The following is a 26,167-nucleotide window of genomic DNA, read 5'->3' as shown; positions in this document are numbered from 1 at the left end:
GAACAAACTCCCTCGGAGTGTAGTGGAGTCTCCTTCCTTAGAGGTCTTCAAACAGAGGCTGGATGGCCATCTGTCGGGGATGCTTTGATTTGGATTTCCTGCATGGCAGGGGGTTGGACTGGATGGCCCTTGTGGCCTCTTACAGCTCTATGATTCTATGATTCTGAACAGGATGGCCTTCAACTCAGTTTTGAAACTAGTTAAGGAAGTGATGACCCATGTTCGTGGGGGAAGGAGGTTTCAGGAGCGAGGGGCAGCAAGTGAAAAGGGACGAATCCGGGATGGGGCAGAGAAAATTCTGGGCTGAGACAGCAGACCTTGACTATCAGAATGGAGGGCCCGGGCGGGAAGGTGAGGAGAAAGAAGGTCTGATAAATAAGGAGGGGCCAGCCCATGTAGGGCTTTAAAAGTCAACAACAGGCGCTTATACTGAATAGTAATGGGAGGGGGAGCCAGTAAGGAGAGATATGGTTGGAATGGTGGGCAGATGTAATAATGCGTGCAGTTGAATGCTGGACTGAAATTAAAGGACAGAAGTGAGAAAGAGGAAGCCCAGCAAGAAGTGTGTTTCAGAAATCAAGTTGTGATACCACTAGGGCATAGACCAGAATCTTGGCAGTTTCACTGCCCAATGCAAATCATAGTATTTGCAGTAAACATGCAGGCACCCAGAAGGAAGGCTAAAATAATCAGTAGCAAACAGTATTGAAAGGGCAATTACAAACCTTGGCTTTTTAAGCTGAGCCTGCTCTTTGACCACTGCCTCTGGTTTCTACTGCTTTTCCATTGCATCCGCCCTTGATAGTTTTCTGATGATATTCTTCTGTAAGGAGCTTGGCGTACTTGACCTTAAGCAGAAAAGACAAAAAGCAAACTCATTTTACATAACAGAAAAAGAATTAAAATAACCAAATGCCACAAAAGTTCAGTGCAATCTAGTGATCTTGGCCATTTCTACCTGAGCTCTGGATAATGCTGCTGCATCCTTATTCACAACACCAAAACAGTGAAAAGGCTCTGTAGTTACATTTCATCCTTCTGTTTATCTATTTGATTATTTAAAGTATTTTACCTTCAGATGAAAAGACTCAGAATGGCTTACAATCAATCATAAAAGGGGAGAGGAACAAAAATTTGTATCAGGTACGGTTGAGGAAACAGTTCTGGTCCTCAGGTGGTGACATTTTTATTTAAAATCCAAACATGAATTTTCTGTATTGAAAATGCAATGACTGTTTTCAAAATAAGGTTTTTTCCTTACCTTTCCTTTGAGTTATATCAGAAGATAGACTGGAGAAGGATTTTGTCTGATGGAAATCAGCTTTAGCAGGAGCATTACTTCTTGCAGTTCGGCTAGACCCACGGAAACTACTAAGTGAAATACACTAGATTTCAATGACAGCAATAATTATTTCAGAAATATACATAAGCGAAATAGAACATGCTCCCAAAATACTGCAGTTGCCCATTGCAGAATAACTATGGCCTGGGACAGACTGCTGAGAAACGGTGGCCTGTCGGCAGCCTAGTTACCTCCATAGTGATGGCGCAGCCCCCAAACAGTGCACTGTCACTGCAGAGGAAAAAGAACCCGGAAAAATGGGTTCTTTTTCTGGTGCTGAAATGATGTTGTGAGTGCGCCAATGACGCACTCACAACATAAATGCCACGCAGCAATGTGCAGACGCTGCGCGCACTTACCTAACACTAGCAGCACCTGGGTGCCGCCATTGTTACGCCACCATGCCGTGCAAGGGTTAGGGACCATGTGGTTGCTGTGCAGTCCCTAATCCTAGAATCTGCGCCGGTATGGCGCAAAAGGCCAGTATGTACCATGCCTAAAACAAACTAAAATAAATTAAGCCATAAAACCATTAAGATCACCTTGACGGTCTTCTAGTCTTTCTTGTAATATCTTGAGCATCACTCCGCTTGCATCATTGTGATCACTGAAGAATTATTACAATCTTGGTGCCCTCTCTCTGGGGGACTGGAATGTATATTCAGCATTTCCAGATTGTGGGCCATGATTTCATTGCCCATATATATTGGCATATTCTTGTTAGATTTTGAATAGTTTACATCTCTAAAACTTGAACTAGTTCTATTAGTATGCTATTTGTTCCTGATGATTTATTTCTCCCAAGTATTTTCAAAGCCTTTTCCAGTTCACTTTCTAAAATTATGGGTTAATCTTCAAATGACTCCTCCTTCAAGGAATCTGACATCATTTCATCTCTTTTATATTCAGTATATTGCTTCCCCCTACTTTTTATGTTCTTCTCGTTGGCACATTTGTGTTTAACCACACAGTTATAGGAACATAATCAGGTGAATGGCCTTGAGTCTGCTTAAAATGAGCAACTTGAAGGATGCAACCATTAGGCACAATGTCATGCCTGCTATGGCACATTTGTACATGTTACTACAAAGCAATTTTAGCAGGATTCAGACTATAGTTCTAATTCACCTTTTCACTTTCTTCCAAATTAAAATGAAGGGTCTTCTTTCCAGACCATGAAGCGGACATACTCTCTTCTAAGGCATACTCTTATTTTTAATGCTAGGAATTATTTCAGAAATATGTCAACTTCTGCTTGGGTGCCTCAATCACACTTTTAATGTTTATCTTTCCTAGTCAATTCACATTTATTCATAGTAGGCTGTAATAAACCACAGCTAATGTTTCTGCAGCTATAAATCTACATGCATTTTCCTAAAAATGTTCTCTACTGTCATCTCATTATAATAAATACCTCATACTGAGGCTTCTGGGCAGACATGGACCACAATGTCAGATTTTATAATGATAAATTTGAAGTTGATTTGTGAACATTAATGAGGATATCAAAGGTATGGGTCATATTAAAATACCTTACCTTCCAGAAGATGCTATGCATGGTCTCTTAAAATCAGAAGATGATGTTAGTTTATAGTCACTTGAAGGGAGTTGCATTGTGTCTGTCAACAACTCATGCATCAGGTTGAGTGCTTCAGATACTCTAAGATTATGATGCTCAGAAAACAAGGCTCTTAATGGGAGAAAATAAAATGTTTATTAGAGTATTTTTTACCAAATGACAAGAGAGATGTTTTTCTTTAGTGATATCTTCACTAATTCACTCAACCCTCACACCAAATGTATATTATTGGAGAAAATAGTTTCCCACAGAGAAAATGCCTAGGTGTGACAGATTTCTATACGTGAAGTCGAAGGCTTTTCGTGGGAGGCATCCATAGTTTTTTGTGGGTTCTTCAGGCTATGTGGCCATGTTCTAGAACAAACTCTTCTAGAACAGGGGTAGGCAACATTTTTGACCCAGGGGCCGGGTTGCTGTCCCTCAGACAACTGGGGGCCGAAGCCAATAAATAAATAAATAATTTGTATGTATGTATGTATGTATGTATGTATGTATGTATGTATAAAACCCGGGACAAATGTAGGACAAAATTTTCAAATGGAGGACATGCAAAAAAAATTGCTGATTTTTTTAAAAATGTTAATATAAATGCATGTTTCTGAGGCTTCTATAGACAATTGCCCCCCTTGCCCCCGCTTGCTCCCTCTTGCCCGCCACTTGCCCGCCTCCTCCTGATAGGCCAAAGGCCCCGGCGGCAATCAGGGGCAAAACAGGGCTGGGGCCGGTCCCAAGGCCTCGCTGGGCCGGATCAGGCCCACGGGCCGTAGGTTGCCTACCCCTGTTCTAGAACATGGCCACATAGCCCCAAAACCCCACAAATTTCTATACGTCTTGGAAAAAAACTGAAAAAGCAACACAGTGGTATCAAAGTGCCTGATTCCAGAGTCATATTAGTGGGCTGATCTGAACCCAACATCGAATTCAAAAGACATATGGAGGAATCTAGCATATACAAAAATGGTGAAAGTTCTATAGCGAGGATAAAAGAGCAAAAGCTGAGATGAACTATTATGGCAGGCTTGGTGATAAACCTGGCAGGATTCCATCATATGCATTCCCTCCAGCCATCGTTGGCAAGACATCCATCCCATGGAGCAACCTGCATCTTACTATCTGAGTAGGAATTTGACCACACTATGTGGAATTAATGCTGAAGGCTCTAATCAGATGGGCCCTTACTATTTTTCTTAGTCTCCATCCTAAATATAGGACCAATAATCTCCTGTATGTAAGATACTTACTGATAGTAGGATGATCACTAGTACTATGAACCAAGGCATTATATTGGGATTGTATCTCTTGATCCTATTTTACAACGTGAGCACCTTCATCTCATTATGATAAAGACCCTTCAAATCACAGAAATCCATCGATGGCCACCCAACTCTGGCTCACACTGTTCCAAACAGCAAAGCTATAACATTGTGTAACTACAAATATGAGGGCTGGTGGGGGAGTTTGCAGTTGTCTTTTTAGTATAGGCTATATTCACAATTTTGCTTGCATGAATCTAAAGTTATTAAATTATTAAATTTCATCTGTATGACATAAATACAGTTTAATATGCTAAGTTATGAATGAAGCAATTTATCTTGTGAAAGCAATAAATTGGTTTCAGTTCAATATAAAAATAAATGCTACACATGTTACAATTTTATTTTTCCACAGGAAAAAAAGCTAGGGGTAGGAACAAGTTTCTTCACTGGGCTTAAAACTTCTGAGAATGTCACATCTTGCATTATCTGATAGCTTCAATATCGACATTCATGATTTCAAGACCTGTTGCTCTGGTCTTAGCATTGCTCATGTTATTTAACTGGTATCAACATTACCTAATCCTAGTTTCTTCAGCACTTGTGTATACCATTTTGGTAATGACATTGGTGTCTGAGATACAGCTGACAAATTAAGCTGGCAGTATTCCTAGATTTCCAGCTCTGATTAGGAACTCAATGTTTCAGCTTATCCATTCTAAATTCAGCTACTCCCGTACTCATCTCCACGATCCCTGGCCTATTTCAGGTTATTCAGCAATCATGGAAACAACTATATTTTGTGCCAGAGGTCCAGAAATTACAGGCAGTATGCCAATGAGGCACTTAAAGTCATTTTAAATCTTCCAAAGGCCCAGGACAGACTGCCCTAGAAGTGCGGCCTGGCGGCAGCCTGTTTCCCTACAACAAAACGCTGCAGCAGCCAAACTGGCCAGCGTCCCTCTGCCCGAAAAAGAACCTGGAAAAAAACCGGGTACTTTTGGGGGTGCCGGGTGCATATCATCTGTGCGCCACTGTCATACTCGTGATATAAGCAATGCACAGTGATGTGTATGTGCTGTGTGTCTCTTACGTCAAGATGGCGGTGCCCGTATGGGCAGGATGCCACTATTAGGCCGCCGTCGTGCCGTGTTAGGGTTAGGGACCGTGAGGTTGGTGTGCGGTTCCTAACCCTAGTATCGGCAGCAGCACAGCACTTTGGGACCGTCTGTCCAAGGTCAAAGTCTCCCAAGCCCACTATTTTGTTTTTGCTCAGAATACTCTCCATGAACTCAAGGAGGTAGATTTAACTACCCCCAGACTATTTTTGGTTAGAAGTAGACTTTTTAAGAGCAGGAAGTAAACTGGTTCCATTTCTTTCTTGCTTTTAAAAAAAGACCTCTCCAGAGCTTAAAATTGTCATAGACGCATGAAAAAGCCCTCCCCCTGACAGAGGCAGAAGGCCTTCTGACTTTTTTTTTAAAGAAATAAAAACAGTGTGGAATTTCAGAGGCTCTCTCTAAGGTACAGAGAGAGTTGTGTGCAGCCCTTAGCCTTTGGTAATTGCCTATCCTTGTTCTATGCCTTCCAGATTCCTGGAAAACCAATATAAGAAGATAACTTTACAGCAGACCCTTCCTATCTGTGAAGCTTCTGTTCCGGGTCCTCTATGAATAGGAAAAATCAAGGGCAGTCATGGCCCCTATTATTCAATGGGCTGTGACATGTGCACATCCACATCAGCATGTATGTATACATGTGCCACCACTGAAAATATGGGGCATGGTGATCTGCAGTTAGTCAAATCCATGGATCGCTAGTCACCTGATGCAGCAGACCCACTGTACATTTCTTCCTAGTATCCTGCACAAACTACAGCCAAGATCTTACATCATGACTGCACACAATAATGATGCATTAAGCCTGCTACGCATTGATTCTTGTGTTGAATGGCAAAGTTACACAAATGGATGCAGAATGGAATGCATATTTGTATACACAATGGAACTTTATGTGCAATCTGCTTCTGCAAAAACTGAATTGAATGTAGATGTTGTGCTCTGGACAAAAAATTCAATAGGGGAACTTATGGATTCCAGCTTATAACAGTGGAAGAGCACAGGGTAAGACATGGCAAAAAGTTCAGGCAATCCCAGTAATCATGAGGGCAGAAAACCTGACACAACAGGATGGAAATTTTACTCCATTGCCACCCTATTATTGGGAGTTGTTATCTCCAGAGAAAAGAGGCAGACTATTTCAAATACCTTTCACAGGACAAGTAGGAGCTAAAAAAATGGGCATGCAAAACAGCAAATACTTCATCAGATATGACAGATGGTGCCTCTAAGGCCATGGCCAAATCTAATGTTTAAAGGAGCCACGCTAAAGAACCAAATTAAGTCATGTGTAGAGGATGTACTATTTAATAAATTAGGCTTGTTTAGCTCCAGGATGGCTGATAAATCAGGGGTGTGTGGAAAAAGCCCTGGGGAATGGAGAACGGGAATTGGCAATCAGTAGTCTAGTTATGGTCTGTCTCATCTGAAGAACAGAGGACCCCTGGCTGACTGTACATCAGATGAAGCCACTGTGCTGTCTACTCATCCACCATCTTCACAAAGACTATAGAGTTCCCAGTATTCATTTACAAAACTGGACAGCCATAATCTTTCCAATGCCTTTTAAACTGGCTTTTTTTTTGTATGCTTTATCTCAGTGTTTCCAAGTTCCCTTGGTTACCAGAGTTAGCCAAAAATTTGCTTTCTTCTCATGAGGGTCAAGTGATCTTCACAGGACTTTTTAATAAATGGATCCTAACAACTCCATTCAATACATACATGTTCATGGTTTCATATTCTTTTAACCACTTCAATTATTGAAAAGTCTGAAATGTTTTTAGAACATTTTGAATTATTTTTGTTGTTCTAAAATGTTATAATTGTGCATTTTTAATTGTGCGAACTAATTTTATTGTAAGCTACACAGATATCTTATGATGTGGGATGAGATAGAAACATTTTAAATAAATACAAATGTTTCTTAGAATTTTAAACAAGGCATAAATGCTATAGCACTAGCAAGTCTGAGCTTCTTCAAGGTTTTCCTTCTCTGCGCATTTTGTGTCTTAAATCTATTTTTCAGCAGATTATCAGGAGTTTTGTATCAAGGCTTAGATCAAATATCTTTACATAGAAGACTACTTTACCGGTTAATAACTTTTATTTGAGGACAGAATATCAGCAACTGGTGCTAAAATCAAGAATTGAATATATTAACCCAGAGAGAGAACAACAGAAAGTAAAAAGACTAGAACGACACTGAAAAGTAACTTACTTATCTTTCTCGTCTTTCTTTTTCTGCTGTAACTTGATATCTCGTGATGAAAGTCCAGGTGTCTAAAAAAAAGAATTCAGGTATTAAAATCATTTTCTCTTTCACCTCCTAATCACTCTTTGTACACATTCATCACACTTTTTCATGACTAACTTTTTGGGATTGTGCCCCAAGTGGCAAAACTGGCAACTGATTGTCGCTCAAAGTTTCAAGCCAGCAATTATAGTTTCAAATGAAAAAAGGTTAATCAGGCACAGCTCACTAAAATGTTAAAGCAATTGCTCTTAAACAACTGAATTGAACTGTGGTTTGTTATGACAACACTCTTTTCAATATAGTCAGCCACTGAATAGTCAAGTGATAAGGAGTCACATCCTGTTTGAGCCACTACTTTTCAAGGGGATGAGTAGGGTAATGGTAATGGTAAAGGGAGAGAAGGACTATTAATTGAGAGTTGTAGAAGGATAAGCAGACCTTGGCCATAAAACATAGGTCTACTTACAAAGGAACCCTGGTGATGCAGTGGTTAAATGCCGGTACTGCAGTCACAACATTCTAAGTTCAATCCTAGAGGAGGGCTCCAAGGTCCATTCAGCCTTCCATCCTTTCATAGGTTGGTAAAATGAGTACCCTGCTTGTTGGGGGCAATTGGCTTACACACTGTAAATGGCTTAGGGAGTGTTAGTTCAGTGATAAGCAGTATAAAAATGCAAAGGGAGATTAAATTAATATATAATTACACCACCCTGAGATAGATAGTCTCAAGTCTCCTTAGTATGCTCTCCAGATTTCACACCATCCCTCACTTTACACTCAGCATTGGCACTGGCCAATTTAGGATATTTAGTTATGTCTGAAACAATTCTGAAAGTACTTTTCCAGCTATTTTAAAGATGGAAAGCATTTTATTTTCTATTTTAAAAATAGCAGTGGATTTTATGAGAGCCAGCATGTTGTAGTGGTTTGACCACTGAACTACAACTCTGGAGACCAGGGTCTGAATCCCTTCTTGGCCATGGAAACCCAATGAGTGACCTTGGCCAAGACACATTCTCTCAGCCTCAGAGGAAGGCAAAAGCAACCCTCTCTGAACAAATCTTGCCAAGAAAACCCCTTGAGTAAGATTTGTCTTAGGGTCACCATAAGTCAGGAACTACTTGAAGGTACACAGCAACAAATTCATTTTATAGAGGGATGCAAACTGAAGGTCATTAGGGCATCTAGTTCTGAGAACAACCACTTACAGTACAAACATTAGTGCATGTGGTTTTTTAAAAAGCCCTATGTTTCTAAACAGTTCAGTACAATTAGCCTTACCAGTTGTTTTCTCAAAGGAAAAGGGTTATGTTCTTTTGCCCTTTGTTCAGCTAGTGTTTGTAGATATTCAGCAAGTCTTTCCTTTTGCTTTGTTTTCATCCAGGTTTGTAACTCTTTTTTATCCTTTTCTATTTTACGTGAACGTCTCCTCACTGCACTTGAGAGTCTGAAAAAACACAGGAACAAATACCGACAGAGATGTGGATATATTAGTTTTCACAACACTGTTACTGATATACATGTTGGAAGGAAATAACATAGGGACAAATATGTGACCATTTTGCTCACAATGCACAAGGAAGATTCAAGAAATACATAATAACATAGAGAATGAAAACCATCCGTGAGTTTAGAACATCAGCATATAAGACACTGCTACAAAGAATAGGAGAAAAAAAGTATGACAGCAACAATGATGTTATGTCTACCTCTTTTATTTTAATCATACATGTTAGCTATCTAGTCCAGGGGGCTGCCAAGCATAGATCTGTCTCCCTTGCCACTGGTCAGCTGCAGAGCTGTACCCAGCCATTCCTAAGCATGAAGGGAAAAAGGAGCATCCCCTTCCTTCAGATTAAGGCTACTCCTTCCTCTTTTAGTGCTCAAAAACAATGGACCAGAACAAGCCTGGGTGTACCCTTGCGATCAGTCCTGCAAGGTCCAAAGAAGTACACATGCAGGCATTAAAGAGTGGAATGAATATTCATTATTATTTGTTTTCTGGTTGAAAAATTAGTTTCCTGACACTCGGGAAACTTGGTTCTGAAAAATAACCTATTCTTACTTATACAAAACACTTGCACAAACATAATTTTTTTTCTTACAAAAGTTATTTTAGTACAAAAGTAAATGTGTCGCTGGGAAACAAGTTTTTCAGCACAAAAATTATTTCTGTACAAAAAGCCATGAACCTCGTGTAAAAAAAAAAAGCATGTGCATTTCTGTGAAAAACCACTACAGGGTGTGAGAATACCAGGTGAAAACTGCATGGATGGATTCCTTCACGGAATGGCAGCAGAGAGAAAAAGAAGCAAATTATTTGCCCTCACATGTAAGGACAAAATAGTGAAAGTGTTGCATCCTTAAGGATGCTTCCAGTTACACCTGTGTATGTCATCAACAGGATGCTGACTTTGATGTACATGAGATAAACTTCCCAATTCAGATCCACTAATTCTTATGCACAAACAAAGCTGGATTGGTGTATTCCTTTCTTTCTTTGAATGTAACATTACCTGGAAATTCTTTGAGCCTGTGTTTCTGAAAGACCTAGTTCTGAAGCAGAAATGCCCTGCTCCACAAGATCAGTAATGATGTCAGAAACCCCACTCAAACCGGTGATCTCCAGGTGGTTGTCTGCAATACTGTAGGAAAAACAACACACTGATTATATTTCTTCAAACAGGAGTGAGAAAAACTCCCATTACAGCATCTAGGTACTAGTCCAGCACTTACATAGAAGCAGCTGATTCTGCCCACAAGGAAAAATAGAGTTGAGTGTCATTCAGCATACTGATAGCACCCAACAATCCCAAAACTCCTAATGACCTCCCCAGTAGCTTCATCCAGATGCTGAACAGCACAGGAGACAGAATGAAAATCTGTGGCACCACAATACCAATCTCTGGAGCTCACTCTACAGTTAGGAACAGAATCACTGTATCACAATGCCTCCTTGTCTCATACTAGTACTAGTCCAACAGAATAGCATGATCAATTGTATCTATAGCCACTGAGAGATCCAAGAGGAGTAAGAAGGTATTTTTTTCCTAAAGTCATCAGTCAGACAAACAAAAGGGCTGTTTAGGCCGGCTTGGGGGCAGAGTCGGGGCATTGCATCCACATGACGCATGCCCCGACTCTGCCCCAGGGTGCCGTGATGCTATGCGCCGCTCCACATGGTGCGCAGCATCACAGCACTCCTCTGGCGCTGCATCCATACAACGTTGCACCAAAGGAGTGCTGTCCAGCCATGGCATCACAACTATCTTGTCCTTTCCAGGGCGCAAAAAAGCACCCAGGAAAGGCTGGATTGGGGCCACAGCATGCGGTTGCCGTGGCCCCCGAGCCAGCTGTGTACAGCCCCTAAGGCTTCTTTCAGTACAACGCCCATGCATGAACAGACTGAACTGGCTCTAGATAATCTATTTCTGCTAAGAACATCTGAAACTCCCTAGTCACCACATTCTTAAGCACCTAACCTAAAAAGAGGAGATTAGCAATGGGAAAACACTAATCCATACTTATGAGTTCAGGGAGAACCTCTTTAGGAGGAGGCATGTTACTGCCTCATTCTAAGTGGCAGGCATTTATTATGCCCTGGACCCACCAGATCAATCCATCTCTACTCATCATCCAAGATGGGCAGGGTCAGGCCTATATGCAGAGGGATTAAAGTGTATTGTTCACATTATCAGGATGTAACAACTGAAAATTAATTCCCCAAAACCCTCTAACCAAATGTTGCTAGATTCTGCAATAACTGTGTTAAGTTCTGAGTGAATATGAACACTTTCTCTTTAAAGTATCTAGGCAAATTTCTCACACCATGTAACTCTTATCCCCCTGGGCCTGATTCAAACAGATTCTTCACCATTCAGAATAGCTCTGCTGGGCAGCATGTTAGGGATGCATTGGCAAAGGCAAAAAATCACTTTTTTGCCAACCTCACTCTGGCATAATAGTCAAAACAGTCTTCACTGAGATGTGTGTCCAGGCTCTAGCTTGGTATTATTTTAACTATATGTTTTCTCATACGTACCTCTCATCCAGTTCTTCTGAATTAAAATTAAGATCTACAAAAGAAAGATAAATTATTAAGTAGACTGTACAAAAATGTGTAAAATTACAGTACAAAACCCACAAGAGACCATAAGGTTCTATTACAGTTTGCAAAGGAAGCCTCAGCAGAATATTTCCCATTATGCAGCAATATATTCCTCAGGACAATTGCCTTACTGCTAGAATTCTCACAGAAATGAATGAAAAGTAATACTATTTCCTTTTTTTTTTTTTTTTTTTTTTTTTTAGTATTCTAAAATAAATGAAACAGTTGCCATGACTTCTATACTTAGTGGCTGGTCAAAAGTTTAAGACGTTGCAGTCTGTTTTTTGCTCCACTGTAAACCAGAGAACAAAAAGGAACAACATGACCTTTCAGCATACTGTGAAGATCTAAGGCAGGCAGGCAGGCTATCCTCCTATCTTCATTCCTATGTTTTCTAAGTCTAAACCTGCTCTTCGTATGTTATTTTCTGCATACAAGTTGAAGAAGTACAGTGATAATATGCAGCCTTGCCTGACCCCCTTGCCAGTTGGGAACCATTCTGTTTCCTCCATATCCTGTTTTAACAGTGGCCTCTTGTCCTAAATACAGATTTTTCATCAGGACTATAAAATGTTCCATAAGTCTCATGGAGAATGAGGCTGTTGTACTTTGGGCACATCATGAAAAGGCATGACTCAGTAGAGAAGACAATATTGCTGGGAAAGGTAAAAGATAGTAGAAACAGAGGAAGAGAGCACTCCAAATGGATAGACTCAATCAGGGATGTCACAGGCCTGAATCTACATGACTTAAGCAGAACAGTGGAGGACAGGGGGTCTTGAAGATATCCATAAGGTCACCATGATTTGAGGTTGACTTGACGACAATTAATAAACAAACAACATAATGAGCTATCTTGGAGATGAGATGTACCGTATATACTCAACTATAAGTCGACCTCATGTATAAGTCGAGGGCAGGTTTTAGGAACAAAATTATGGATTTTGATATGACCCATGGATAAGTTAAGGTTAAAACTCTGGGACATGTAACAAAGCAACATTTCCAGGAGAAAAGCAAAAGAAAGCAATGCCCAAGAATTTACAAAAGTTCAGCAAGCATAACTGTTTGTGGTCACACAAAAGGCAGGATGGATGAGAGAGTACAGGGGGCAGGGCAGATTATGTTCTTGCCTTTCACCAGGAGATGGTTCCTCTTTTTATGAGTTAAAGTACAGTATTTACATTGATCCATAGATAAGTCGACTCAGGTTTTTGGATTCAAATTTTTGACTAAAATTTCTAGACTTATACAATAGTATATATAGTAAGTCTAAACACAAAATTTATTTACAGTATGTGTCATATAGCCTATAATAATTTTATACACAATATTTTAAATAATTCTGTGAATGAAACAAAATTTGTGTACACTGGACCATCAGAAAGCAAAAGTCTCACTAACTCAGCCACCCACATGGACTTTTTTAGATTTTGGAGTATTCTGGATATCAGATTTCCGGATAAGGGGCAGTCAACATGTATAGCAAATAATGGTTCCTTAATAGCACATTTATAGAATACCCAAAGTAAAATTTAAAAAGCAGGTAGGGATAGTACCGGGAGATGATGTTTTGACCCTGAGGAGATTAGCAGCTGATACTGAAGAAGAAACAGAGGGTGTTTGTAAGGCAAGGTAACTAGTCTGGGATTTAGTTTCTAGGTCATCTTCTTCTTCTGTAAAATCCTCCATAATCACATGAGTTGAATAATACTCTGTTTCAACAGAAAAATAATTGAAACAAGTTAGTGTAAATTAGCTTACAAAAACCACAATAGGTGTCCAAGCTGCTCTGGAAGGATTTAAGCCTCTGTAAAGGATGAACATCACAGCTTGGGGATACTTACAGATTGTTGGGAGAAGCTCAAATAGCCTCTGTGGATGAACTATCTTTTATGCAGTGGATATGCTAGCTGTAACCCTATACAGATGGAAACAGCCTGGCCATATTTAACCACATTTTGGTAACCGCCTGTCTAGATTCTTAATAATGCATTATACATGAGAATGTCTTTGAAGACATCATAGCCAGTCCAAAACAAGGCTGCATGATTGTTGCCTAGACTTGGAGATTTAGTAACATTATAACAATACTTTATCAGTTGCACTGGCTCCCAAAGGCTTAACACAAATTGCTAGATTTGACTTATACAGCTTTTAATGGTTTGGGACAAGTTCATCTAAAAAATTACCATATACGGAAACCAGGCCTTGAGATCTATTTCTGAGACCCTGCTCCAGTCACCCAATCTTTCCTTGAAATGAGGCACATGTAGAAGATCTTTATTAGGGAGAAGACTTTTAGCATTATGGCACTCTAATGCAGGGCTGACATTCCCTTTATGGTCATTTTGGCCATATCTTTTTATTCTCTCATGCCTTTTAACATCTTTGATTGTAATATGCTCTTTACAAGTTGTGCATTTTTAGCAACATATTTAAAATCAATTAATAAATAAGCATACTCTAGTCTAATCTAACTGTTCAAGATCAGGATAATTCAAAATCCTTGGATTTTCTTATCCCTTCCCAGCATCTTTTTTTTATTCATTTCAAGAATGTTTTCATCCAGTAAAATTTTTTCTTCTTCCCTGTCTATTTCACCTTCCCAATCATTCTCAAGCCAAGCCTATTCTGTTCATCACACACTAGTAATAACAAGGCAGGTCAACTAGGGAATCCAAGAAGACTCACCTTCTTTGGAAACTTTAACATCTGGGGCAAAAAATGAAATGTCATCATTTCTGGGATCAGTCACCAAACCTGCTTCTTCGACTGTTTCCACTACCTGAAAAAAATACATCACATGTTTAACATGGATAGTTAACACAGGAATTCCAACAGTAGCAAATACAGAACAAATTTATCTGTGAACTCTTCATCCTTTGGAAGATTTTTTTTCCAGCAAAGATTTTTAACTTTAATTAATATATTCACTGTTGGAACCTATGTCTTTCTTGCATAGAAGGCAGCCTCTTTTTATCTTTTGAAGACTAAAAACAGAGGTTTTCTAATTGCATGGGTGGCTGTACAATGAACACATGTTCAGCAGGATAAGATGGCTTGAGACAGAGAAGAAAGTAGGAATCTTGTGCTCAGTGAAAGATGGGGCAGATTTTTAGTACAAAAGAAGATTGTGACTAAGAATACTGTTTTGTGTAAAAAGTAGAGTGAGGGAAAATGCATATGAACAAAAAAACAACAACTTCTAGTTGTGAAAATGTGTATTTCTGATGTTGAATAGGGTATGTGGGGGAGACTGCAGAAAATTTAAAATCACCACTCATTGCAATTCATTCTGTTTTTGCCAGAATAAGGGCAGTCTACCAAAATCTAGGTGGTTCATGAAGAAAAAACACTCTTGATGGGTCCACATGCAGCTCTAGGGCCTTGTTTTGCCTACCCCTTCCCTGGAAATTAAACTAACCAGGAATGCCACTGTGAAGTAAAGGAGACTTAGCACCACCAACGCTATTGGTTTAAAGCCCACGTATGGTAGTATCTGAAGAACAACATGTAATTCTTAAAATATTAAGCCTCTTAATTATTGAAGAGCTGATTACGGAACCCATCTCTAGAGTAGTTTTCTAGGGGCAAGAACAAAAGTCTAGGAGTTTGGAAAGTATGGATGAAATGGCCAAGATTTCGTGTCTGAAGCCCTCATAGTTAGAGGCCTGAATGAAGCACAGCTAAGAATTTATAAATCTTTGCTGTTTTGTGCTTAATCTTTCTTTTCCACTATGGGGCTAACTTGAATAAAGACACTACATCCTACAGAGTTTGCTTTTGGTTTCCACAAGCCTAGCTGTAAAAGCCCAATATCTGGATAATGAACAAAGCCATGAAATATCCTTAGTCAAAAGATTGCTATGAACATGATAGCTGCTTCACTTTAGGAGAAGCCTTTTGTGCAAAGTCAATGGTAACAAGGAGCTGAAGAAAGGAATGTGGAAGCAACATAGTCCTTATCTGATAGGCTATTATAAGCTACTATAAGAAACATTAGTTTCTGTTGTCATGGAGGAATGCATGAAATTTAATGATATCCTCTGCACCATATGATGGCTTAGGAGAAAATTGCCTTCTTTTTGCATAGCTTTGTGCTGTATATCAGATTAGGGATGATGGATGGGCCCTGAAAATTCCTACAAATGGATCTTGCTGCTGGGGAAGTCATCTTCACTTAAACAGCACAAGAAAATGCTAGCTCTGCAACATGGATCAGAATGTTGGTCTCCTATCTTGAATAGTTGGCATGAGGGACTATTCTAGTGGTCATGGATTGCTCGTTTTGGCTTGCTGAGAATGTCAAATCCATCTTTTTAACAGTAACTTATTTGGGACCAATTTGACCCCCAAACAGGATTAGTAAGTGATTTTTCCAAGGACAGGCTGGTCAAACAATATCCTCAGCATGCTTTCACTTGGTAAATTATCACTTTGGATATGCCATGGACATACTGCTTGGAATCCTGTTGGTGACATGTAGCTCGGGGTACATCTTTTTTGAAGGATGCAGAAAGAACTATTTACCAGCTTATTGTGCAGTGCCCAAACACCTCCCCCATCCAGCTTCCAAGCCATTGGGAATCTGCCCCAGCGGTTTAGTGGCTGGGGCAAAGAGTGAAGGAATGAGGAGACAACCAGATAATGCCCAGCTGGACTTTTGCATCGAAGGGAAGAGAAATGAAGTCACTGCCCTATACATCTAACCTGGTTGCTACTGCCCCCCCCCCCCCCGAGATACCAGTAAATGGCTGAGGCAGCACTCCCCTGACTTGCAGACTGCCTTTCAGAGGCAGAAGCAGTGTTGAACCATGTGTGCAGAGTCCTATGCTCTGCACACTTTGATTCAGGATTCTGGTAATTATTTTTCTGAAATTAGCTCACTATGAAGGCAGCAGTCCATAGACATATCAAATTAGGTATGATATATCCTCCATTTGAAACTATATACATTTTAATTCCACTACATTTGTCAAATAAGAGAAAGAGAAAATGCTACAGAGAAAGAAGTACATAAAGTTTATATATACCAGTTTAGTATTTCTAAATTCTTTCTCCATTCTTTCAGCCACATTCTGTAATGTCAATAGCTGTCTATCCATTTCCTGGAGTTTGGCAGAAATGTGCTCTTTGCTGATTTTTCTGGCTGACAATCTTCTGGAATAAGTAGTACTGAAATCCTCATGCAAGAAGTCCACTGTGAGAGGATCACTAAGAGCATCTGTCTCTGTCGTCTTTGGTGGTACTTGTACTAATTCAGTCTGAAGAGTATCTCCTTTAAATAAGAGAGGGGGGGATTAACCCATGTTACCTTTGGAGATTTCTATTTAGTAGTAGTATACTAGTATTACAGAATTCTGCATGGTTTTATTTAATTACATATTTCCACAGTTGCTTCTCACAAAGTGGTAATAAAGAAACATAAAACAAAAGACATAACATTTTGCCAAGAACAGAAAATTTTTTGGAAGGGCCTCACATTTCTCATAGTTACTCAGTTAATGATATTAGAAAGAATAGGTTTTTAAAGTTTTTCAAAAGAAAACATAGGAAACTCACCTTCTCTATCAAATTCATCAGGTGAAATTATATTAGTAACAGATGCTGCCATGTGATGTAGTTCAGCAGAAGTAGGGAATTCAGCTTTCATGGCTTGTCTAGTAATGAGTTTTGGAGCAGACTCAGAGATATCTGGCAAATTTTTCACAAAATCACCATCTTCTATATCAATCACATTGAAATACTTTTGTCCCATCTAAATGACATTTAAAAGAACTGTATTATATTTAGCAAGCAATATTACATTATTAAATATTTCTACAAAGCAGTTACAGAACTGATTATCTTTTCTGTAGATAATATAAACAAGGTTAAAAAGACAGACATGCATAGATTCTAATATCAACAAATATTTCTCATTACTGACCATATCAGATGAGAATGGTGAAGTCTGCTTTGTTCCTTCAGTAGGGAATGTGAGATTCAAGTGCAGTTCTGGTGGCAAAGTCTGAGGAGCACATGAAGGTACTACATCTGCAAAGAAAGAAAGAAATTGTTAATATAAGGAGAAAATATGCAACCTATTGTAGGAACCGCAATCATCATAACAGCTGAAGTACTAAGAGAAAGTCTATTCTTTTCTTCTTCTGAGATCAGTTGAACAAGACCAACGGAAAACTAAAATATGAACTTTACAGTTTGTATTTGAAAAATGAGTCACAACAAAAGAGAGGAAAGTAAGTAAAAATGTCATTTATAAAATGGAGTTAGCTGTGGCATTTAATAAAGATCAATAAGAAATTTACACTCATTAGCAGAGAAAATAAATGATCTCTGTGGGCAATACTATACTTATTTTTATACATAAAATCTCCCTTTGGATTTTAAGAGCTGTAAAACATATTAAAGCTTTCTAAAAAAAGACAATAGACATATTTTTCACACATGCATTTCATTATTTGTAGTAAGAATTACAAGAAAGCACACCTTTTACAGATGGAGATGCACAGTTGATTCCCTGTTTTTCATTAAGTTCAGAAGGAACCTCTGAGACCATTTGTGTTTCTTCAGCAGGTTGAAGACCTTGATCAATTAAAAAACCCAATAAAATCAATATGGATCAAAAGAAGGACAAAACAATTCTGTTATGCATTAAAAGAGAGTTATATCAAACAACAACAACAAATTAATGCAATTAACACAAAGAGCATACACACCCGTTACAGATGTAGAAACAGAAGCAAAGATGATTGGTTGATTTTTACTAGATTCATCAACTATTTCTTCCAAGTTAGTTTGTATATTCTGGTGTGATTTAAGAACTGGATTGATAAGAAAAATAAAATAAAACAAAAGTTGAATCAACATCTAATTCTGCACACAATAAATGCAATCATCTATTCTATTGAATAACTGTTAAGAGAAAAAAACTGGAAAATCTGATTTGAAAAATGTCTGATTTCAATATTTTATACAGCAAAATTATTTTGATTGTAATCACTTCTGTAACTTTTAGTTGCAATCCTGTATGGACCCTTTGCAGGGGTGCATAGGGTTGGTTACCTGATACATAGGATTCCGTTCTTGGTAGGCAACTACAGTAAGTTAATGCAGAGAAAAAGAATTTCATTTTAAAAGCCTGAAAAAATAGCAATGTGAGTTTCAGATATTTTACCAGTATCTGTATTTGTGCTAGTCTCTTGAAGATGTGTGGCCATTTTTCTTACAGAAGCCAAGTAATGTAGTTCTGCTGAAGAAATAACTGTCTCTGGGTCTATAAAGAGAAGATATAATATCTACATCAAAAGTAAGAAAACAACCTCAACAGTTGTTGCAACATCTTACTTGTATGTAAAAGCTGAAAAAGTATCATTCGAATTTAATAAAAACAGTTTAAAAAATGATTTACACCAGTGTGGTGTAGTGGTTTGAGCACTGGACAACTACTCTGGGGACCAGAGTTCAATTCCCAGCTCGGTCATGTACAGTAAGTCCCCTGGGTGATTTTAGGCAAATCCCAGTCTCTCAGCCTCAGAGGATGGCAATGGCAAACCCTCTCTGAAGAAACTTGCCAAGAAAACCCTGTGATAGGTTTGCTTTAGGGTCACTCTAAGTTGGGAACAACTTGAAGGCACACAGCAATAACAAGGGTTAAACTTAGTTTACCCCCAAATGTCCTCAAAATGCCACATTTATGGCCCTGGGAGAGAGGCTAATACATAGTTAAAATGCTACCTATAGCTCCTACAGGATACTGGGAACATTTGGGCCAAATAAACTGTTTGTTCATGTTTTGCAGTGGGATGTGCATGTGTCAGGGTGTGCAGCTCCTCAGCCGTTCACAGTTGCCCACCCCACCAGTTGCCCATTATTATTGCATCATCATCATCATCATCATCATCATCATCATCATTATTATTATTAATTACCCACCTCTCATGTACCAAAAGAGGCAGAGAACAACAGCAAATAAACAATACACAACATCAATTAAAACACATTAATTAAAACAGTTTAAAAATAATCAGTTCTGAAACCCTCTTGCCTTGTATGTGTACTGTTACCTTCAAGTCATTTTTACGGTGAGCTTTTCATAGGGGTTTCGTGGCAAGATTTGTTCAAAGGGTGTTTGCCTTAGCCTTCCTCTGAGTATGACTGAAAATGCTAGGGATTGTTGCATAAATAGGTGTTGTTTCACATTAAAAATTAAGGTCAATATCAAGGGAAAAAAACTTTCCTACTTCGGGTTAGAATACAAAGAAAAATAACATTTTTTGCTATTTTGTGCAACACAAATTCTTAAAACCAACATTAATTGCATAAAAAAATGAGCCCCAAGCCACATAACAAAAAATGATTATAAAAATCTGTATAAAAAAAAGAAAAGAAAAGAAAGAAAGCCAAAATAAGCACCACTGTTAACATGATGTAACTCCTGAAATATTTCATATTTCAAGAATACTGTGAAAGTTGTTCAAGTCTTCCTGAGTCTTAGAATTAAAGAATTAAAGAAGGCCTAAACAATCATTTGCAAGTTTTGCTTGAAATTAAGCACTGGTAATCTACTGTGAAATGCGTAGTAATAAAGAAACATCTTGAAATGGGATATGACTCATTGACAAGCAGGGAAGGTAAAGGTCATAAAATCCAAGAAATGCAGTCCTGGGCTCAAAAGTATTTCCCAACAATGTTTTTGGGGCCTCTCGGCCTTTAGCTACAAACACATCATTATTTTTCACTTTTTAAATAGTTTGTGCACTGTTTACAGGCAGGGAATAAATTTTTCAAAACAAGTAATAGACTAACAGACACTTCTACAATCGCTTTGGGGCATTTTTGGCAGTCTGTGCACACCTGTGCAATTTTTAAAAACTGGATTCATAAAGTCTTTTCACTGTAACTATCTCACGAAGGCCTACTAAATCATTTTATTCATTCAGATTATGGAACACTGATGAGAAGAAAGGAGAATATTAGTGACCTGCTGCAAATATCCAAGGTTTAGGTATAAGACCTTCTCAGATACCAGGAGGCTAGGTACAACCATCCTAGCTCAAGTGATCAGGCCCAAAGAGAGAAGGCTTGGTGGAAACCAGTGTCCTTGTTTTACTAGTCAGACAAGTTAAGGAGACTGGTGTAGAGCTATTATGATCTATCTGTCTTCCATCAAATCTTTTACAGACCTCTGGCTGCCAATGAAAACTGGAGAGGAAGAGCACAGGCCAGGGTAAGTTCAGTGCATCCTCAGCTTTGCCTCTGGAGGCTGAGCAGAATTGGCAGAAAATTTGAATCACATTTGAGTCTCAAAAGATAAAAGATTGTATGAGAATGGAAGGTATTCTGGGTAGTAGGCTTAGCTTCCAAATAAGAGGTTTTTTTGGTTTATTTTCTTCCCTCCCCCTAGTAATAGTAAGAGGTGAGGAACCAGGAGAAACCACAGCTTTGGGATTCTTAGCGCTCTGCTAAGAATGATCTGGCTGGTTCATTAGAGAATCTTCATTTTTAAAAAAGCACTGGCATTGATTACAGGAATATTAGCATTAGCTGATGATGCTTTGGACCAAATGGAGAAAACATAAATTGCCTGGAAGGAAAACCCCAGAAGGTATTACAAAAAAGTCATTCATATGAAATAGAGGAAAATGGTCATCCAGTAGGGCTTGAGTTCCAGGTAGTGATACAAGACTTAACTGCTGTTATGTCTCTTTTTCACAAGGCCTGGCAAATCACTCACTGCCCAGTTTCCAAACCTTCATCTGCAACCATCTGGAAAATAAAAATTTTGGTAACTTCCGCCAACTGAGACTCATCCTGTTCAGCCACCTGCAGGAATGGATTATGCTCACCTCCCCCCCCCCCCAATTCCAAAATTAGACTGTATGGGAAAAATCAGCTTGAAGGACAGACGGCTTTGATGGAACACTTCCTGAGGTTTACAGCACTGCTAAGGAGAGTGAAACTGCAGTTGTAGCTTTTGTGGCTTAATGACAGCTATATAAGTTTTACACTCAACTTATCCACATGTAGCATAATTTTCTCTCCAAAATCTGCCCTTGATTTATACATGAAATTAACTTATAGTCGGGTCTATATGGTAAATAATATCAGTCCAGCTGTCCCTTCTTATCTTTTGATTTTGAAGTAGTGGTGCTCCACAGACTAGCTGGAGAATCTTGCATTGCCATTCAGGACTGAAAAAAAGTTTTTTTTCAACATAGTTTTGTTTGAAATACTCACTCAATAAGACATTAGCATCACTGAGATCATAGCTGAATTCTGTTCGATTAGCCTAAAATAAAATAAAAAAGTATTCTGAAACACCTATACATCATTCATTTGCTACTAGTACACTTTAAAATATTTTTAGTATTTTTCGATATGTACAACTATGTAACAAATTAGTGTGTCACCTCTGATTCTGGTCCTCATTTGAAATACAATTCCCTCCATCCCAGAAATGGTCTCAACGTGTAATAAAGGCAATTGCTCACACATTGCAAAGTTGATTTGTTTAATTCTATTTATGTCAAATAGCATTTATGTATTTAAAAATACTACCTAGGAATTCTACTTACTTCTTTAAAAAATACTACCCAGAAAGCATTTGAGGAGGGAAAGATGAAATCTGTTCTAATTACATCAATTTGCTGCAGCTGGAAAATCAAATTATATTTGTCAGTAGACTGCTTATTAGAAAAATTTAAAAAGTGCCTCAGGATTCTTTTGGTACTGAGTAGCACATGTGTTGGCCTGTCCTTATGAATTCCACTGCATCTCTCCTTTTCCTTCTATAAAGTTCACTTCAACAGGTCGACTGGCTGTGAAAACAGCCCTTGTTTTGAAGTACACTATAGCAAGTATTCTCTTATGGAAGAAAAGAAGTTCCTGGTATGTCCAAGCACAGATCAGAAATAACAAAAGAGATTCTCTTGTGATGACCAGATAATTCCTTTTGTTACTTCTGACTAGAGGCACGAGGAACTCCTTGCTATACTGTTAGCTGTTGTTAGAAGGAACTTCTGGTTAGCAGCCAGCTGAGTCCCAGTTCAGTACTTTGCCAGTTTCTAGAAGCACCACTAACAGTGGACTCCTTATTTCCCTCTATGCAAGTAAAGCAAAAATATTCTCCCTTCTCCATCCATACATGGGGAAGGCAAAAGGGGAAAGAATTGGGAGTACTTTTCAGCTGGAAATCGCAAGAAATCCTAGGAAATCCCTAGAAGTATCAGCTGTGATTGCTTTCTTTCACTCCTTGTTTCCTCCACCTCAGATTAAGGGGGGAGGGGCAGGGGACCAAAAAACACATTGGAGAATTTATCATGAAGGTCAATTCTTGACAAGGAGAAGAAGCCATCCATGAATGGGTTAAGTCCTGTTGTTACCCAGGCTAGGAAAAAAAGTTGCATTATTTAAAAAGAACTTCTACTGATTCTCATCTTCTCCTGCTTCAGTTCCTTAACAGGTTGAGATACAGAAAAGAATAGAAAAGACTCCCCAGGTCCAGTAAAGAATGAAAGATTGGACATACTGTGAAGATTCATTCAAGGATGGAGGCAGCCATTGCCATAGGGGGGGGGCTGTCATATGCATGTTTTTACAGCTCTTGGTTGAGGCAGTTAGGATCACATGCACATCCTGGACTAGATGGATGTGTCCTTGGGCAGGAGTGCTCTGAAAAGCAGTGCTTGGTTTGGTGGACTTGGTTTTAACCTTTCACATGCCAAGGGTGTGTTTGAGAAACAAGTGCGAAAGGGAAAGAGAGTTAGAAAAGGGAAACTAGTGAGGGAGCAAACTAACACAGGAAATAGAAGGCTAAAGGTTTTTTTAAAAAAATAGCATAGGATTGAGGAAGGAGAAAGATAAAAAAAGATAAATTAAAATAGAAGAAATAAGGCCAGAGAAAGTGGAGAAGATGGACATACAACCATTCCTGGATGAGGCAAGGAGAAGAACTGAAGCAGAAAGAGATGGGGATCAATAGAGGTTCTTTTTAAATAACTAGTTATCTTGCCTAGCCTGGGCAGCAGCAGTTAACCCATTTATGGATGGCTCCTTCACTCTCTACCAGATGTTCCACAGGTTTTCTATAAGTGTTTTCTTACACAGCTCCCAATCCCTGAAACAAACACAATAACTGGGCAGCAAAGCAGCACCTGCTCTTTTCATGAGAAACCCTATATCAGGAGGTATAACCACTGAAGGCATCGGGTTTATTATAGCTTGGCACTCGGGAATCCAGCTCCTTCTAGTTTTACATTCCTGGTCTACATTGGAAAGGGATAGGAATATTTAGAGTGGTCTAGCTGTTCATATTTCTGAAGTATAGCATAATTTTTAAACAAGATGAATTAATATTTCCATATCATACCTTTGTTTGCTCTAAAGTATCAACTAAATCAGTGGAATCATCTTGTTGAAGAGTTACAGGTGTTTTCTTCCTTTCTTCCTTCTTGATCTGTTTCTCAACACGCCTCTTCTGTCTATCATTATTAAATTTAAATATGTATTTATTTATATCCTGCCTTTTTCCAGTCTTAAACTCAAAGTCGCTTATGAAAGTAAAACAGGTACATCTAAATAAATGTACATTATACAAAACATAAAAGCATAATTAAACTATCAATAACATTAAAAGCAGTTAAAAGCGTAACTATTAGAAAAAAGAAAAAATGTAAACAGCACAGCATATGAAAGGCCCTTTCCCCTGAGGAGTTAGCTCTCAAAGGCCAGACTATCATTTCTTGGAAGAAAGTTGCAGAGCCTGAGAGCAGCCACAGAGAAGACACTCTCCCATGTTCCCACCAGATGTACCTTTGAGCATGATGAGACAGAGAGAAGGTCCTCTGCAAGGTCTCAAGGCACAGACAAGCTCATATAGGGAGACAGGAGCCTTCAGTTATGGATGGACCATTTTTCATATAAGGAGATACAGTATGTCACATCAACATTTTAATCAAATTCTAATACAATATCTCTGTATTACCTGGCTAATAGCCAAAATTTCATCCTTCTAACAAGTTAGGCCTGGTCCCATGGCAAATAGCTGCCGAATAGGCTCCTCCTAGGCTGGTGCACCCCACTAACAACAATGTGTTCACCATTGTTGGGAATAGGGATGGAAATAATATTTGAAAATGTTTGAAAAAATGATTAATTTTTTTTTAGTCTCACAAAAACTCTCATGAAAAGAATCCTGGAAGGTCGGCAACTTATTTTTGTACAAAATTCACACATAGTCATTTTGTGCTAAACAGAAGCTGTAGCTGCGGACTGATTCTTAGCAAAATTTGCAAGTGGTTGATTTGCAAGAAAATCTCCAAATAGCTTTGAAAACTGAATGGTTTTCAGACTTTCTCACAGTGGGAAGAAATTATTAAAATTACTTTTTATATATACAGCTGGCCCTCCATACTCACAGGTTTCCCTTCCACAAATTTGATTATTGACAAGTTTGTATAGTAGCTGCTGAAGAATGAGGACAGTCTCTTTTTCCTGCTCCTCTCTGTCAAAAGTCCCAGTGCCAACCTCCCAGTTTTACAAACAGAATTTGGCCAGATCATTTTCCAAGCCTCTTCTTCCTCCTCCCTGCCAACAGCTCCAACCAATCTCCCAGTTTCACAAGGATCTTTCTTCATAACTCTTCTTTCTCCTCCCTCCATCTCCTGCAAGCAGCCCAAGTGCCACCCTCCCAGTTTTACAAGGATCCTCTGATCAAATATTGGAAGATGAGCATTGTTTACTCTTACCGTTTTTTACTATTTTTGTCTTCTCTTGCTTCATATGTTGTAATGTCCGCCTTCAGTAACTGAAACTTTTCAGGATGGTCTTTACACCTTAAGTGAGAGACATGTACAGCTTGGCGGCTTTGCTGAAATGCTATGAGTTCTTGAAGGGGGATGAGCTTTGGTGTTTGAAACTGTTTGAGAAAGGAAATAGAGCATGTTTATGTGAACAGTATGTGAAGAACGCCTTTCTTTCAAATCCTACAGTGATAAAATAAATCATTTGATTCTTATACAAAACATTCAAATTTCATTAATGTAAATGGAAAAAGCATAAGGCAAAAGAAACAGTGATAGAGCTGGCCCTCCATAGCCACGGATTTAATCATCCACAGAATGAAAATATTCCCAAAAAATAAAATAAATTCCAACAAGCAAACCTTGATTTTGCCATTTTATATAAGGAAGACCATTTTACTATGCAATTGTAATTACTGTATTTTCTGGCGTATAAGACTACTTTTTAACCCAGGAAAATCTTCTCAAAAATCGGGGGTCGTCTTATACGCCGGGTGTCATCTTATAGGGCAGGTGCTGAAATTTCTGAGCCAGACTGAAGAATCTGCGGTCGCCACATCTGGTGGGAGGAGCTCAAAAACGGCTGCGGCCACATCCCCACCGTATGCGACGATCGTATGAAAGCAGCTACCACTCTGATAGTCTTGGAGACAGGGAGGGCTGGGCAGGCAGGGAAAGCTGAACAATCCAAGCAGGCTTTGTATACAA

The 26,167-nt window shown here is 38.9% G+C and overlaps 1 protein-coding gene across 1 annotated transcript in view; it reads right to left on the bottom strand.

Moving 5' to 3' along the window:
• Positions 1 to 26,167, bottom strand: part of CPLANE1 (ciliogenesis and planar polarity effector complex subunit 1) — a 99,467-nt gene that overhangs the window by 4,998 nt on the left and 68,302 nt on the right. The window contains exons 34-51 of the mRNA XM_089496517.1: positions 25,406 to 25,575; positions 24,028 to 24,139; positions 21,897 to 21,948; positions 18,835 to 18,933; positions 18,377 to 18,481; positions 18,147 to 18,242; positions 17,587 to 17,693; positions 17,220 to 17,415; positions 16,691 to 16,935; positions 14,349 to 14,442; positions 13,214 to 13,369; positions 11,589 to 11,622; positions 10,063 to 10,191; positions 8,828 to 8,993; positions 7,511 to 7,572; positions 2,880 to 3,032; positions 1,262 to 1,368; positions 726 to 848 (exon numbers count right to left, since the gene is read on the bottom strand). Of these exons, the coding sequence (XP_089352643.1) occupies positions 726 to 848; positions 1,262 to 1,368; positions 2,880 to 3,032; positions 7,511 to 7,572; positions 8,828 to 8,993; positions 10,063 to 10,191; positions 11,589 to 11,622; positions 13,214 to 13,369; positions 14,349 to 14,442; positions 16,691 to 16,935; positions 17,220 to 17,415; positions 17,587 to 17,693; positions 18,147 to 18,242; positions 18,377 to 18,481; positions 18,835 to 18,933; positions 21,897 to 21,948; positions 24,028 to 24,139; positions 25,406 to 25,575 (2,206 nt within the window). The remainder of the gene's footprint in view (positions 1 to 725; positions 849 to 1,261; positions 1,369 to 2,879; positions 3,033 to 7,510; positions 7,573 to 8,827; positions 8,994 to 10,062; positions 10,192 to 11,588; positions 11,623 to 13,213; positions 13,370 to 14,348; positions 14,443 to 16,690; positions 16,936 to 17,219; positions 17,416 to 17,586; positions 17,694 to 18,146; positions 18,243 to 18,376; positions 18,482 to 18,834; positions 18,934 to 21,896; positions 21,949 to 24,027; positions 24,140 to 25,405; positions 25,576 to 26,167) is intronic.

This window comes from Sceloporus occidentalis, unplaced genomic scaffold (assembly GCF_023333645.1).
Source record: "Sceloporus occidentalis isolate IW3139 unplaced genomic scaffold, rSceOcc1.0.p SCAF_1, whole genome shotgun sequence".
Classification (NCBI taxonomy): Eukaryota; Metazoa; Chordata; class Lepidosauria; order Squamata; family Phrynosomatidae; genus Sceloporus; species Sceloporus occidentalis.
Note: the sequence above shows the minus strand (reverse complement) of the source record. Positions and strands in the feature narration are given on the sequence as shown.